A 16,802-nucleotide genomic window follows, 5' to 3' on the forward strand; every position below is an offset into this window, starting at 1 on the left:
GTAAACCGTGTCATTACCCCTCTCTGCAAACAGATCTTTGTCCAGAGAGGGAGCTGTGCCCACCTAACACTGCATTGAGCAGACCTTCCGGGCCACATGAATGTGGGGGGAGTTGGATGGCGGACCATGTGACCATGATGCTCTTATTATGGCCATGTCTGTTCCATGCCTTCTCTGGCTGTAATGTGATGTGTGTTGACTGAAGCTTTGCCTAATGTGCCTGGTACCCCAGCACCAGCCCTGATTCTATAGCACCAAGTTCCTCATAAGGCAGGATACTGATTGGCCTCTTATTGCAATGCTAGCGAATCTGCATGACAAATGTGTTTTACATGTGCTTGGTAGGTCGTTAGTGGTGACTTAATTGTCCTCAATGTGCTTAACATGCGTTAAATGAAGCTGGCAACATTTGGGAAATTGCAATGCTGCCACAATTTAAGATGCTAGTCAAAGACACAAGGTTGACACCAGTAAGTATGAGGCCTAAAGAGCGCTATATGGAACATGCCTTCTATCTACTCCGCGCCACACCACAGTGGCCCTGTGAAGTATTTCTATGTTGACATATGTTATTGTAGTATACTCACAACGTATAGAGATGCTGACCTCACTGTACGTTGTCCACAGAGCTGTCACAACCTTATCAAATCGGTTTCCGCAGGAAGAAGAGAACTCTTTCCATTTTATAAAAATAAGCTGCTAAATTTAGTTGGCCTTTTGCTTAATGGAAACAAGCTAGTGTTATCACATATCTCTTGAAGTGTATGGCTTGTATAACTTGTATAGTTTATTTACATATCAACTCAGGGTAGGTAGGGTTTTACAAAAGGAAAAAGCGTAGAAAATCTGATTTTTTTTGTGACCGTAATGAGGAAATGGAAGTTCCCTGCTCAGATAATAAGGGCTCAATGGAAAAGCAGATCTGCTCCAATGTATACAGTGGATATTCGGAATCCTGTATTATCTTATAATTTCCTACCTGATTGCCAGTGACTCGGGTAAACAAACACTTTTGCTTGCATTCTAATCATATGTTTGACACGACCTTCCAGATCTTCCTCTTTTGAACCGATCATTTCTTCTTTTGCCTTTTACTATTTTTTAAGATCTGAGTCCCTTGACTAGTCTGAGAGTTCTGTATTCATGAAAAGGTACAGACACAAAAGAGGGGGCGGGGGGGGGGCAGTATTGGAGAAAATCTGGTAGTGCTGTGTAAGTGAATTACACATAGGGGCAGATTCAGTTAGCGGTGAGGTGCCGCTGGACCTCGCATCTCAACGAGCGGAGATTTTAGTAAAAACTCCCAACACAATCTGCTAAGCAGACACATCCCATTGCCTTGTGCCAAGTTGAATCTGCCCTCTAGTGTTGAATTTAGGGTCTCATCCTACAACCGATTGTTATGATGAGTGTATATTGTTTTGTAAAAAAAATTATATATAATCTATTTATTTTAGTGATATGCCCTTTAATGTAGCTTTCCTGTTGTTTGTGTATGCACGTAGGTCTATTTTCGTACATATAATGATGTTTGTAAGTATGGAAATTTCCTGCCCTTTCCATGATCTTCGCATTTGATGACTATGCTCTTTCTATTATCAATCTTTAACCCCACCCCAAATAAAAAATAATATAATAATCAGTATTAATAATTAGGCAAGAGTAAAGGGGGCAGTGCTGGTCTCGATGGCCAGGAATCTAATATTATGGTAAGAATTTTCCTGCCCAACCTTTACAGTGTTGATGACTATGGGAGATAAACTAAATGTGAACAGGGAGTGAAAAGCACAAGTGTTATCTGCAAATAGTAAATTGACATTGCCCCCAGAACTGTCTAACCAACTGGGTGGGGGGGGTGGAAAGAGACTTTGCATCCAACCTGACGCTACTGAATGTTTGTGAAATGCGCCAGTTGGCGCTTTTGTGATCACTTCTCCTGTAACTCTCGTCTTAGCTGCCCATGATGTTGCCGTACCAATGGTTGAGTGTGCCCTCAAACCTTTCGTTGGCATCAACTCTGGACATTTATGAGCTGTAGAAATAACTTAAACAGTTAAATTGCTCAGGGAGGAAGATGATTCCAGCAGACGCTTGTTTGATCCCTGGAATGGAACAATGAGCTTACTGACTTTCTAAATGATGAAATGACACTTAACTGGATCCAAAGGTTGCATTATTATGTTTGTGTTGAAGGCAACAGATGGTGATCACGATGGCAGGACAGAATATTGATTCAGGTGAAAAGGGGAGACCTCTTTGACAATAAATGAGAGGCCAGCCTTCACACCACACTGTCGGAAAGAAAGTATTAACGAGGGGGTCACAAAATAAGGTTCGCAACTTGCTGAGACCACGGCTAACGGAAAAAACCTGCCTTGAATTATAGTATTTTCAATGAAGCTTGCTCCAGAGATTCCGGAATTCATATCCACTGTGGCTTAAAATGCTAAATATGTGGATCTCGGACAGCCCCTCAGTATCGCAAGTGTTTTGAATGGACGACAGAATATGACTTTGTTTTTATTCGTTGTGTTTTGAGTCAAGCTACAGTCAATTTTTGTGTTAATTTTTAAACGGCTTATACCAATGTTTGGAGACCATGTCATCTTAAGGTTACCTTTTAAGGAATTTGGAACACACTGCAACCTTTTGTGGCTCTCTGCCATTCCATATCAATCATGTCAGCCGTTTCCTGCGGAATGGGGAAAGCTGGTTTAGCAAATTGTGGCAGCTGAGAGGAGGAAACCTATTTATAAACCAAACCTCTAAGTGCATGTGTTTAACATCCCTGTAAACTTAGAGAGCCTGAGTAATTAAGGAGAGCAAAGCATTAAAAAGGAGTAGCTTTGCACCTGGCCAAAACCATGTTACATTGGAGGGAGAGGTAAATTTAAAATGTGGGGACAGATTTATATTAGGGGTAGGGCATGTCCTAGAACAACTTTAAATTTCAGTGTAAGAATAAAGTTATCAAGTATTTGTGTGCTAGATGAAAAAACAACCAGTATTTAACTTATGTGAAAAGTAATGACTAATTTGCACCCCTTGCATTGTTACATGGTTTGTCCCGGAGAACATTTGCTCAATTTTTTTGCCTTATTTTCCTTAATGATTCAGGCCCAGCAGCTTTAGAATAAAGTAAGGAGTAGAAACAGACCCAGAAGATGTGCGATCCCGAGATGCAATTTTGGCATGGACCCCTGCCAGCAAAAGGGTTAAAAGATCAATTTCTGACTCCATCACCTCACAATGTTTCACAATAGACACGGAACTCCAAATCAGAAGTATTCTTCTGCCTACTACACAGATATTTGCAAGTTGAACCCCTGCAAGAGGATGCCAGTGTTGGTGTACAGGATACTCCCGGTTCAAATGGCAAGTGGCGACCGGAGTAGGCCTTGTTGGCCAGCAACATGCAACATGCGTAGACTTAATTTTAACTTGCAGATCCTTCTGTTCCAACAGTAGTGGGTCCATGGTAGTAGATGTACTTTACTTGCGTAAAACTCTTGACTCTGTACAGTCATGGCCAAAAGTTTTGAGAATGACACAAGTACTGGTTTTTACACCGTTTGCTGCTTCAGTGTTTTTAGACTTTTTTGTCACATGTTGCTATGGTATACTGAAGTACAATTACAAGGATTGTATAACTGTCAAAGGCTTTTATTTACATTAAGTTTATGCGAAGAGTCAATATTTGCAGTGTTGACCCTACTTTTTGAAGACCTCTGCAATTCACCCTGTCATGCTGTCATTCAACTTCTGGGCCACATACTGACTGATGGCTGCCGATTCTTGCCTAATCAATGATTGGAGTTTGTTAGAATTTGTAACTTTTTGCTTGTCCACCCGCCTCTTGAGGGTTGACCACAAGTTCTCAATGGGATTAAGGAATTGGGAGTTTCCTGGCCATGGACCCAAAATTTCGATGTTTTAATCCCCAAGCCACTTAGTTATCACTTTTGCCTTATGGCAAGGTGCTCCATCATGCTGGAAAAGGCATTGTTCATCACCAAACTGTTCCTGTTCTTGGGTGAAGTTGTTCTTGGAGGATGTTTTGGTTCCATTCTTTATTCATGGCTGTGTTTTTAGGCAAAATTGTGAGTGAGCCCACTCCCTTGGGTGAGAAGCAACCTCACACATGAATGGTCTCAGGATGCTTTACTGTTAGCATGACACAGGACTGATAGTAGCGCTCCCCTTTCCTTCACCAGACAAGCATTTTTCCAGATGCCCCAAACAATCTGAAAGAGGATGCATCAGAGAAAATGACTTTACCCCAGTCCTCAGCAGTCCAATCCCTGCAGCTTTTGCAGAATATGAGTCTTTTCCTGATGTTTTTCCTGGAGAGAAGTGGCTTCTTTTCTGGCCTTCTTGACACCAGGCCATCCTCTAAAAGTCTTCACCTCACTGTGTGTGCAGATGCACTCACAATCCCGAGCAAGCTCTGCACTGGTGGTGTCCCGGTCCCCCAGCTGAATCAACTTTAGGAGACGGTCCTGGCTCTTGCTGGATGTTCTTGGGCGACCTGAAGCCTTCTTCACAACTATTGAACCTCTCTCCTTGAAGTTCTTAATGATCCGATAAATGGTTGATTTAGGTGTAATCTTACTAGCAGCAATATCCTTGCCTGTGATGCCCTTTTTGTGCAAAGCAATGATGACTGCACGTGTTTCCTTGCAGGTAACCATGGTTAACAGAGGGCGAACAATGATTTGAAGCACCACCCTCCTTTTAAAGCTTCCAGTCTGTTGTTCTAACTCAATCAGCATAACAGAGTGATCTCCAGCCTTTGTCCTCGTCAACACTCTCATCTGTATTAACGAGAGTCACTGACCTGATATCAGCTGGTCCTTTTGTGGCAGGGCTACAATGCAATGGAAATGTTGTTTTTGGGATAGAGTTCATTGTCATGGCCAAGAGGGACTTTGAAATTAATTGCAATTCGTCTAATCACTCTTCATGACATTCTGGAGTATATGCAAATTGCCATCATAAATACTGAGGCAGCAGATTGTGAAAAATAATATTGTGTCATTCTCAAAACTTTTGGCCATGACTGTAGAGTGGAGATACATTTGGTTAGTTTTGTCCCAATTTGACTTTGGGCCAAACTCTTTATTAAGTGTGGATAAGATGCCATCCTCTCTTTGGTCTTTGCTTTCAATCTATTGATCGTTTTTGAACATATATTTGGGGCTTTATGTAATTTGGGACAAAACCTATATATTCCCTGTAGCTTGATAATGTGCTTTCAAGAGACATATCTTTGCCTCTTCAGAGGGTAGATGCATTTAAATCTTTGGGTGTTCTGCCACTGGAAGACCCTATACAGTATTGACCACAGACTGTGCAACCACTAATGGATAATTTTGTCCGTAGGTCTAAACACTGATCCTGTCTCCCCCTTTTCTACTTGGGCTGTGTCAGTATATTAAAAGTGGTGGTCCTCATGAAATTCCTGTATGTCTCTCCTAGTTTCTCTATTATGCTGCCTAAAGCACACCTTCCTTTTTGGGATCATTCTTGCCCACATTTACTAGTTGCCCTAAAATCCCCATAGTCAAGCTCTGGGCTGGTAGCCCCGATAACTGATCCCAAACAATAGAAAGTTGTACACACAAGGGCTCAAAATAAATTGGAGAAATAAGGGAGCATAGTTAATGGCATATTTATTCTGGGGCACTGATTGCTTTAAAAATCAAGTTTGTAGTCCGTAAGACATGATTTGACTTATTGATTAGTACTGCAAAATCTAACCAGTAGTCGATGTTTGTTCTTGTTTACAGATAGCTGTGGAGAATGGCTTCGGGGGTCTACATGCCCATGAGAAGGCAGAATGGATGGTGGGAGCTGTGGATCAGTATTTCCATACTAATTGTAAGCTTATTTATTATTCATTTTATACCTGGAAGAACCTCGCTGTGAAAGTGAATAAACTGCATGCAAATAAGCATTTCTGTTACAAGAGTCGCCACTTCTGGGATTGCCTTGTACGTGGCAGCTGCTTGAGCTAATGCTTTACCCACTGTGTAGTCCGAGCATGACCAGATCATGTGGCGAGAGAGCGCCCCCTACAAGCACACTGGTCCTATTCTCCAATGAGGCTGAGCACGGTGTTCTTACCCAGTGGTCACACTACATTTCTTTGTTTTTGGGTAAAATTGCCCCTGCTTATTTTTTAATAGGTATTTATATCCAAAGAGAAATATACAATTATATTGGTCATTCAACAGTATGATAATTTGGGCACATACAAGCCAATAAACATGAAATAACTTTAAATTCATTATCCTATTTAAATATATAATTGCAAAAGCAAATCTAAAGAGCACACTTGTCTCACATACTGTCCAGAATCACAATCCCTTTTTTGGGCTGGCACCTTTGCCTACCAGTTCTGCAACACTCTGATGGTATTACTGTGAGAGGTTTCTGTCGGCGCAGAGCGGTTTCTCTGGGGTTAGCTGTCTACAGTAGCCACAAGGACTGGATGGGTGAGAGGTCTGTCTCGTCCCTAGTTTTCAGGAGTTGTCTAATATCTACACTATTGTTCTCTGTATTGTATGCTAGCTATGGCAACTTAACATCCTAGCAATAGAAGCAGGAGAGTGTTGTCCTCCTTCATACAGCAGCTGTAAACGTGGAGAAAGTTTGTTACTGACATCATTATTTTCTCTTAAGTGCGGGATTGAGACCATGCCTGCCCTGGGTTTTTGTAGGAGGCTTTTATGTACATGTGTGGTCAGTCACTGGTATATTATTAAGGCACAGGCTGATATGTGGAGGCACTGCTATAATGGTACACTATGGGGGCACTTGTATAGTGTGGGGCACTTGTACTAGTCTAATCATCATCATCATCACCACCATTTATTTATATAGCGCCACTAATTCCGCAGCGCTGTACAGAGATCTCATTCACATCAGTCCCTGCCCCATTGGGGCTTACAGTCTAAATTCCCTAACATACACACACACAGAGATAGAGACAGACTAGGGTAAATTTTGATAGGAACCAGTTAACCTACCAGTATGTTTTTGGAGTGTGGGAGGTAACCGGAGCACCCGGAGGAAACCCACGCAAACACGGGGAGAACATACAAACTCCACACAGATAAGACCATGGTTGGGATTTGAACTCATGACCCCAGTGCTGAGAGGCAGAAGTGCTAACCACTAAGCCACCGTGCTATTGGATACTAGCTGGGTAGTCTATGTCATTTATATATTTGACTTAATATCCCAATCTCTCTTCTCAATGCAGACTGTGCACCACACAGTTTACCTTACACCATAAAAGTTTGGTCTTCCCCTGGATTAAGAGTTATATTGCACCCTAGCCATTACACTTTGGTCTGTATAGCCATCAGATTGGAGATTATAATTATATAGGAGCTATCGGGTCATGGTTTGTTTATCAGAAGCCATCCTGGTCGCAAGGGTGCGAAGCAAACTAGAGTGGCTCGTGTTTTAAAAATACCTTTCAGTTCAGTATATGGGGGAACTGCCGTGGTCCTCTACAGTAGTCACCGATCTGGGGGTGAAACCTAGGGGCAGCATGACCTCTAATATCATCCCTGATTATAATCGCATGTAAATAGGTGGAAGATCTTCTCTCCTTAAGCACACTTAGAGGAGACAGGACTGTATAATTGTTGTTAAATTTTGTAGCACGTTTTTGCAAACATAAAAATAGAAAATTATATATATCACACTCCAAAAGGAAAGTATGTCCATGATAATTGTGTATTTTCACTTTGATATGTTCTTGTTTGCAGCCGACTTGGAGCAGTATGAGGTGGAGGAGACTCTTCAGGGGATAATGAATGATGAGTTTGATACAGTAGTGGAGGATGGGAGTTTGCCTTTGGTAAGGACATGATCTTGTGCGTTTTGTAATCAACACTAATTCTTTAATTTGGGAGTTAACATTCTTTAAATCTTTTTTGAATGATAAGCTCAACATATCCACTTTTTCAAACCCGCAGTTTAGTAAATATACCCCCTTAGTAGTTATTTGTGTTTACAGAGCATTTGACCAGAGTAAGTCTTGTCCTGCTTCTTTGTTGTTTCCCCTGTTTTTCAAGTGGTTGAAAATGGAAAAACTTGTAGCAACCGTGGGTATGCTCACAGCAGCACAGGTTATTTCAGGAGGCGAGTGTGCCGACATTGTGGGAGGCAGTGTCCTATCCACTTGTGAGATGTCGGCGAGGACAGGGCTGCATATGACGGGTACATGATGTAAGGAGCAAGAAGTCTGAGTTAGATAGTAGGAGGAGATCACTGTTAGGCTCCTAGCAAACTAACACAGGAAGATTCTGGTGAAATGAACTTCATATATTCCTCTTGTTTTAATTTTGGCTGCTGCAATCTAAAGGGGAGTTACTATATTCTTCCAAGGAACTCCCCATAGAAGTAGGATAATTGTTAGCTGCAACTCCCAACATATTCTGCCAGCTGGCTGGGAATTGTAGCGCATTAATATCTACAGATGTCCTATAATTATACCATGAGACTGGATTGAGCTGCAAGAAGCCACAGACTGGGCGATAGTGGAAGGAGCAGCACAGATGTTAGGCCCCTATCAAACTGATGGGAGGAAAAGTATTTTATATGTCCTATTCCTAGAAATACTGAGATGTCCACACATAACCATACCATGGTTCCTATACCAGGAAACTGGTTTGTTTTTGTTGGGGGATTTTTAGCTGATGTGTTGCCATGTTGTTGTTCTTGTGATTTGAGACCTTTGTCATGTGCCCGTCTCCTACTATCACTTCCCCCTGGTGCAGATTTCCCAGCAGTTGTGCACGTTCTACACCCAATGTCGACAGGCAGACACAGCCGCCGTGAAAGAAAAGATTGCAGAACTATCTAAGAAGAAGTACAACGTGAAAGCCAATGTACAGGAAGTGAAAGCCGATGAGGAAAGCAGTGATGGTGATGATGAGGTAGGGATTTATCGTGGAGCAAACCACTCTTGTAGTTGCAGTGTAAAGCTAAATATTCTGAGGAGTGTTCCAGTGTCTGGGCGCCATGTAGACAGCTAACCAGTCGTCTGCTGTTGCCATCTGAGACGTGATGCACCCCTACACATCTCAAATCTCTGCACGATCACCAATCTGTCAGATGTAATTACATCTGATCAGAAAAGCATGTAGAATTGGGGTAAAAGTGTATAAATATTTGCCTGATAACGACAAGAAGTGAGTTTTTAGTTGTAAATATAAAAAAAAATACAGTTTCACCATCAGCACAGGAAAGGATTCTTTACTGTAAGGGCGGTTAGGCTGTGGAATTCATTGCACATGAGGTGGTCACAGCAAATTTAAAATGTGCGGATAGAATTACAGTAAGGAAGGGGGTACTACCAAGTTCAACTCAAAATTACAGGTTAAAAATAACGCTGGCCAGTATTTGTCTGCTACAAATAAAAACTGCCAAGATTTTCCCTGTGTGCATGAAAAATGCATTGGGGGGGGGGGGGGGGGTCAGCAGTGTTTTATCTCATATTTAATGCAGATGGCACTGTATTTTCAAAGGCAAAGCAGCTGCTTGATTTACCTTGGTTTCTGATGCCTCTACTCTCCTGTGTCTCGTACAGCTTGTTTCCATCTGTCTTGTTACGCATGCTCCTTCTGTTTCCTACAGGCAATGGACTGTGAGACGAGTATGAATATTTCTTCCACGCCAACTGTTTCCGCTGCACCCAGCGTGTCCGGGGCTGATGGGCACAGCAGGGACCCTGAAGAGGTGGAACAGGAGGTCCAGGGCTGGACTGTGGTGCGGAGGAAAAAGAAGTAATGTGTGCGGATTGTAGAAAGCACAGCAAGGTGGTGCTGCGTTACCTGGCATACTGGATAGAAGACCCCCTGTGTACCAGTAAGACTGGGGGCGCAGGACAGCGGCTCAGGACATGACGACAAAGCAGTTGTGCAGAAGTCAACGGATCATGAATTGTCCTTTGCGTGTAACACAGTGATATATTAACTCGGGACTTATTTTAAATCCTGTGCAGCCCACAGGGAGAACTAGAGTTGTTTGTTTTTTAACCCACCATAAGATCCAATTTATTTATTCTTTTTTTGCCATTACTGTATTTACTCCCCAACATACTGAACTTCTCTTCCTGTGTCTGATATGAACTCTTCTCTCTGGTTCAGTGCTATTAGAGCACCTTTTGTAATTTCCCCTTGGGCATCGTTATACAGTAATGCTTAAAAAAAAATGAATTTCAGTGTCTGGACTGGAGGCAGGGGGTATAGGAACCACCTGGAGACAAAAGGATTTCTGTTCCCATAATAGGACCGTCCAATCCAAAATGCAATTAAAGAGACAGTGTCTTAAAAACGGAGCACCTGTCTTACTTTGGATAGGTGTGGGATTTGAATTACATCTAGCCATGGTTGAGATAATGGCTCATCATTGCCAAAGTGACTATTAAGAGAAACCTGTATTGAAGCGCATTGTTCTTCTCACTCTTGCCTTGTGTTTTGGCGATGGATTAGGTATTACTTAAAAATGCCTGGGGCTTCTGCCAACTGCCTGGCAGCCAAAGTCTGTTTGCACAGCGGGAGAAAGGGGAGGCGAAAACCTCCGGACTTTAAATATGTATTCTTATTTTATTTTTGGAGCTTCCATTTTTAATTAAAAATGACTCATCAGATTTTAAAGAGACCTGTGAGGGTTTTTTTTTTTTTTCAGAAATGATTCGCAAACAATTTTCAGTCTGTTTTTTTGCTCACATCACAAAATTTGCCCCCTATTCTGTGCAGCTGAGCTCAGTTCTGTTATCAGGCCACAAGCAGTCTAAGGTCCCATACGTAAATTTAAACACAGACTCACACAAGTGTTTACTCAGCAGTGCTCAAGAGCTACTAACAGGTCATGTTTTCAGGATTTCTGCCTGTAGCAACAGGTGGGATAATTACGGACACAGCCAAATAGATTAACTCACCTGTGCACGCTTAAAGAATCCTGAAGCATGAACTGTTGGTAAATATTGAGGACTGAGTTCAGACACCTGAGTTTTTGTGTCAATTTAACCATTGCCTGCAGCGTTCAGAAATGTTAATGCTTGGTAAAATACAATGGAGCTCTATGGGAATGCTCATACAGTAGTATACAATGCTGTAGGGAACATTGGAGACTGGTCAGTCGACCACTATGTTAATGTGTGGACAAAGTACAAGATTCTCGTTATGATTTTTAACTAGCATTTTATTTTAAGCGCCTGAGTGTATGAGGCCTAATCTAGTTTCTTGGCCCTTGAGTATGCCTGATCATGTTGGGAGTTGCAGTCACTAACAGGTGTACTACTATTGTGAGGAGAAACCATGGTCTGTTGCAGGGTTCCCCAATCCAGTCTTCAGGACCCCTTACAGTGCAGGTTTTCCAGATCGTAAGTGAAATAATTAGGGCCACCTGTGGATCTGTTACAATGTGTCAGACAGTAATGAATACACCTGTGCTCCAGCAAGGAGATATGGAAAACCTGCACTGTTAGGGCCCCTGAGCAGTGGATTTGGGAAAGCCTGGTCTGTTTTATGAATGTACAAAACTCTTCTCCCACCCACTTCAATACACAGGGCATAATCGCTGAACAGTATATGAAGACTGCATGCAGCAAATCTTACCCAAGTCAAACACACCAGGGTTGTCAATATCCTGCAATGTAGCCCTTAATTTTGCAATGTTGCTCTCAAATAGCATGAATTTCACATTACTTTTATATAATGACATCTTTTTCTTGGCAGAGGTACTCTTATGAAACAAGTGATGACTAAGCACACATTTAGAGGTTGTATAAGTTCCAATATTGATCACTAGATGGTGTATGATTTCAATGCTTACAAAATAAAAGGGTTAAGGATGGGCCTGGTCTGCTAGTCTACTCTAAATAGCCATAGCAGACGATTTACAAAATTGTATATAGTACAGCAGTAAAACAAAGTTATTACAAAACCCTTAGGAATTGAATGTCAGATAAGAATTCTTTCAGATTGTAGCCACCAGGTGGCGCTGTTCTAATGCAGTGTAGATGTTACATCCCATCAGCAACATGGCAGTAGCTGGATGTGGAGACCTAAGGGCTACCTTCATTTAAACAGAAAAGTAGGACAAATGTTTAATCAGTCTATAAAATCCTACTGTTAACTGTTTTTCGTCATAGAGCCTATAAACAGCATAATGTCAGTGGTAAAGGTTGTGGCTGTGCAGGAAAACACCCATGTAAGATGTGGTGAATGTCACTTAAATGAATAAAAGCAAATTGTAAGATAATGGTTGGCCTGCACCCTAACACTTTTCAAATGAGTCCTGTGCCATCTTTACCTCTGAGTGATGACATCACGTATGCTGTTAATCCTGGCTACACCCAGCATAGATCTGGCATATAACACCCTTTCAGCAGTCTGTGCGTACTTCATCAGAGGACCGTTAACTCTGTGTGACAGGAGGTCGCTGCTGCGCTCAGCAAGGCGATACAAGCACCTCAATCTTCTACCATGGCTGCTGAAACAGCGCTTTGTGTGCTGAGCCTAATGGCTAGAATGTCAGTACGGTGTATTTAAGTTGTGCAGCAGATAGTCTATGACTGAATGGTGATGTCTTCTCCGCTGGGACCAAGCAGGACCAGACAATCATCAATAATGGATTTACTTCTTGTCTGGCCTGTGTGCCATGTGGGTTACATTTGGGGAGGCCGTTGCAGGGAGGAATACTTACTGTGTTAATAATAGATGCAGTGTATATTATTAGCAGAACACTAGTGATGCCAGCAGCTGTAGTTAGTGGTGATCTGCTGCTTGTAGTGTAAGTCTTAAATTAGAACCCGAAAAAATACACTCTATTGATTGGCTTATATCTGCAATTGGCCCCCTCCCACCTCTAACTTTGTTTCCCATGTCCTGATCTTTAGATTACTTGTAGGTATATAAACCCAATCTCACTGTAAATCCGGTCACTAAATTCCTATATTGTATCTAGATCTCTCTCTCCCATCAATTCACTGAACACTGCGAGTCCTACCTGACGGAGGACAGCTGCTGTGCCTAGTCTACAGATAAATCAGTGGCTGATTACAACAAGAGACCTGCGGGTTAGAATGAGGCTCACCTCTGCTAATTGTTACTTCAGACATCATTACCTCTCCTACTACCCTTAACCCTATGAATATTGAAATAAAAATGACCTAAATTATTATTTTTTTTTCTTTAGTAATGTCACGTTTTCCTACTAGGTGTTTGAAGACTAAGTGTTGGTGGTTATCATTTTGAACAGTTTTCCTTGAGGAGTATTTTGTATTTTGTTTTTGGCATTCCTAAATATTTGAAGGAGAATGTTACCCAAAACTTAAAATAAAGTTTCATCTGGCTCCTCTATGCACACGCTATCAAGCACACAGGCCTTGGCCTTTTAATAGTCCAACATTCCTGACAACTTCCACAGTTTCTCGTGTATGACCATTTCATTTAATTGTATTCCACCTAGGAGTGCATCGTCCTATCATAGATAGAAGCTGTCTTGTAAATAGTTTAACAACGGTTTAAACTGCAGAGTTTTACTTACCTGGGATGCAGCATTTCCCTGATGCCTCAAATGGTCTGTCCTGCTTACTCAGTTGTCGATGCTCCTCCCCTGTGCAATTCCACAGAGGAGAGGTATGAACAACACCCCTGCCAGGCTGTAGAAAAGTAATTGGCATTATGAGTGCGCGTTCAAGCTATTCCTCTCCCACATAGACTGAGGAGAGAGAAGGCAAAATGTATTTTTCGTTAGGCGTTTAATAGCCTCTAGTTAATAAAGCAACAGCTGGTTTGTGCCTATAATACAAGTAAAGACGACATTCAGTTGCTGGTCTACATGTCCCATGACGCTCAGGCATCAGTAACTACGTTACACAGTGTACACAAAAAGCACTCAAGTAGACTGGTTGCAATAAACAGACTGTATTGAACAGACAGAACATACCTCCAGCACCGAGTGGGGTGAGGCGTTTAATACAAATATCCCTAGTGGCCTGCCACCAATGCAATGCCTCCACTCAACAAAGGACAGAAATTGGAAGCAGAGACGTGGGTGTAGTTGTGGATACTGGCAGCAGATCCTGTGCCCTAGACACAGAACAAAGGGGGGTATTCACAGGGCAGCAAAAGCGTACATAATATATACAGACTGATTGTATTGTAACGACATACTGGCGAGAACACCGTAGTTCAATGTTTTGTGTTTGCTACAAAATGAGCCATTGTTACCTGTGACTTACACCAAATGTTTGACATGTTATTTCCATTCTTTTTCTTCAAATATTCTAATTAACAGAATATATTGTAACAAAATTATCTGCACACTTGTGGGATTTGGCACAATTTATAGGTGAAAATGTTGTTACTTGGCACAAGTCACAAGCAGAATTGTAATTGGTTTTAGGACGGAGTGAGTGGCAGGTGCAGTACCAGAAAGCTTTCATGAATGCCAGAATTATTGGTTGCAACATGCGAGTTTGTCTGATTGCTGGTGTGTTGCAGCAACGACTTCTCTAGGGGTTACACATTTGTCATTATAAGGAACACTGAACCTAAATTCCAGGTGGTTTATACAGCGCACACTAGTAATAGAAAACAGTGCAGATAACACCACAATCTGCATGTGACTAACTTACTATAGTATTCCCCTAACCTTCCAATAGAATCCCCCCCACCTATAACATTACAGGTACCTATCATGATCTTAGTGATATTCAAGCTTCTTGCTGGTTTTGTTTTCTGATATGTGTGTGCCAGAGTCCTAGTACTGCGTTACCCCAATGTTAGAGGAATAAAGGTACTCTAGTACCACGATACCCAGATGTTAGAGGAATAAGGGTACTCCAGGACCGCATTATACCACTTTTAGAGGAATAAAGATACTCTAGGACAGTGTTGGCTAACCTGTGACACTCCAGGTGTTGTGAAACTACAAGTCCCAGCATACCCTTCCAGCAATAAGCTGCTATATATTGGCAAAGCATGCTGGGACTTGTAGTTTCTCAACACCTGGAGTGTCACAGGTTAGCCAACACTGCTCTAGGACCACGTTACTCCAATGTTAGAGGATTAAGGGATGAATATTTAAAAATATTTTCTTACATCACTTTCTATGATGGTGCTGGTGAGTCTATGGTCTTCTCTTCCTCACATTACCTACTCCAAAAGCTGGAGGTGTGGCCTAATGGCAAGGAATGTGTGATATCATCAGTGGAGAGGGGGGGATGCAGTGCTCCTATTATTCTCCATTCCAGCTTCTCTGACAACTTAGACTGTTACAGATACACATCATTACACATAACCTGTTAAGTAAAGGAAGTAGGTGGGGAAAGTGTTTGTATTGTAATGTGGAATACTGTAACGAAGGGTAGAAAAAAGTGAACTTCAGACTGATCATGGGGAAGTATCTTTTGCCTGCACACCAGACCCTAACAGCTGAAATCCATAGTAATTCAGAATGGAATGGAGGGCAATGCAGTATCGTTAGTATGTTCTATACACCTTCCCCATATTGAAACCTTGGCTTGTAAATGTTTTGAATGCCCCTATTCATATTCAGTTGGATTTTATTTTAGGTTAAGTGTCCCTTCAAACTGTGGCGGACAGTCTCTGCTTTAACATAATGGTCTTTGTATGTGCATATTCCAAACTATATCATTTGAAGCGCCGATTTTGATGCAAGTGTTCTATCATTTTGGAAGAGAGTTCCTAAACCACCCCAAAATCCTCTAGATTCCTCAGCTGTTGCACAAGGACATTCCGGTGTGATGTGTATATTAATCTGGGACAGTAGAGCTAGTTTGTATCAACGTGCTAGCTTACGTGGTACACGTCTGTGGTATTAAGCGCTTCCTATGGTTTATGGGTTGTTTGACTCTGCTCCTCTCTCTCTCACTTTCCCGTGACGCAGGCCCTTGCTCACATGAACAGGCTACTTTGGGACAGATGAGTATTGATTTTTGGAATGATGGTTAAAAAACCTTAACTGGGAACACAGGACTGGAACGAGCAAATTAACAACTTAAAAACAAGTGTTGCTAAATATTATTAAAATAATTATAATACATAACATAAAAAAAGAGAAAGTGCCGATGATGGGTTTGAGTAAAGTATGAGTTCAAGAGAATGGAAGCATCTGTTGACCTGGGAAGGAAGTGTTAATGGGTCAATCCAGCCATCCGACTTCTTCCTATGTAAGTGATGATGGGTCAGTCCAGCCCCATCCCCATTCAGCTTTCCCAGAGGCGGTTAAGTTCTACAGATGTCCTCTGGGGTAGCCGTTCAGTTCAGTTCTTTCATAGAACACATGAAAGTACTTATGGGTGAGTCCAGCCCTCCCCATGTGAAGCTGTGGACAAGCAAGTCCATCCCCACCTTCACAATAGTCCCCTGTTTGAAGATGAAATGGATTAGTCTATTCTCCACCCTTTTTAGGTGTGTATCTCCAAGTGGGAAGTGTAGTGTACCAGTCCTCAAGTGTCCCCTAGCAATTCCCCTGTCCCCGCAGTCTCTTCTTCAGTCTCCAGGATTAAGTGTTTGGAGTTGTAATCATCCCCTCGACCAGCTCGGGACAGAGCCTTCACCCAGCGGCGTTGCAGTTCCTCCGTTTCAGGGCTGAAGTAAAAGCTGAGCTGGCTCTGGCTGATTTTGAAGACGTGTTTGCGATCGGACCGCTCACACTGTTCTGTTGGGGTGACTTCGAAGCCAATCAGGGGGATGCTCCGCTGAGCTTTCACATCCTGGGACAGAGAGAGGAGAGAGTAAGTTACCTCC

At 42.1% G+C, this 16,802-nt stretch overlaps 2 protein-coding genes across 4 annotated transcripts in view; one reads left to right on the forward strand and one right to left on the reverse strand.

The window, feature by feature from the left end:
* The window catches only part of TSR2 (TSR2 ribosome maturation factor), a 32,822-nt gene extending 22,169 nt beyond the window's left edge, over positions 1–10,653 (forward strand). For both annotated transcript variants that reach the window (XM_075184925.1, XM_075184923.1), the window contains exons 2-5: positions 5,790–5,880; positions 7,782–7,873; positions 8,796–8,954; positions 9,655–10,653. In XM_075184925.1, the coding sequence (XP_075041026.1) occupies positions 5,790–5,880; positions 7,782–7,873; positions 8,796–8,954; positions 9,655–9,807 (495 nt within the window). In that variant the 3' untranslated portion in view covers positions 9,808–10,653. The remainder of the gene's footprint in view (positions 1–5,789; positions 5,881–7,781; positions 7,874–8,795; positions 8,955–9,654) is intronic.
* A 3,283-nt stretch (positions 10,654–13,936) lies between these two features.
* FGD1 (FYVE, RhoGEF and PH domain containing 1) overlaps positions 13,937–16,802 on the reverse strand; it is a 103,372-nt gene continuing 100,506 nt past the window's right edge. For both annotated transcript variants that reach the window (XM_075184927.1, XM_075184928.1), the window contains exon 18: positions 13,937–16,768. In XM_075184927.1, the coding sequence (XP_075041028.1) occupies positions 16,502–16,768 (267 nt within the window). In that variant the 3' untranslated portion in view covers positions 13,937–16,501. The remainder of the gene's footprint in view (positions 16,769–16,802) is intronic.

This window comes from Mixophyes fleayi, chromosome 9 (genome assembly GCF_038048845.1).
Source record: "Mixophyes fleayi isolate aMixFle1 chromosome 9, aMixFle1.hap1, whole genome shotgun sequence".
Lineage (NCBI taxonomy): Eukaryota > Metazoa > Chordata > Amphibia > Anura > Limnodynastidae > Mixophyes > Mixophyes fleayi.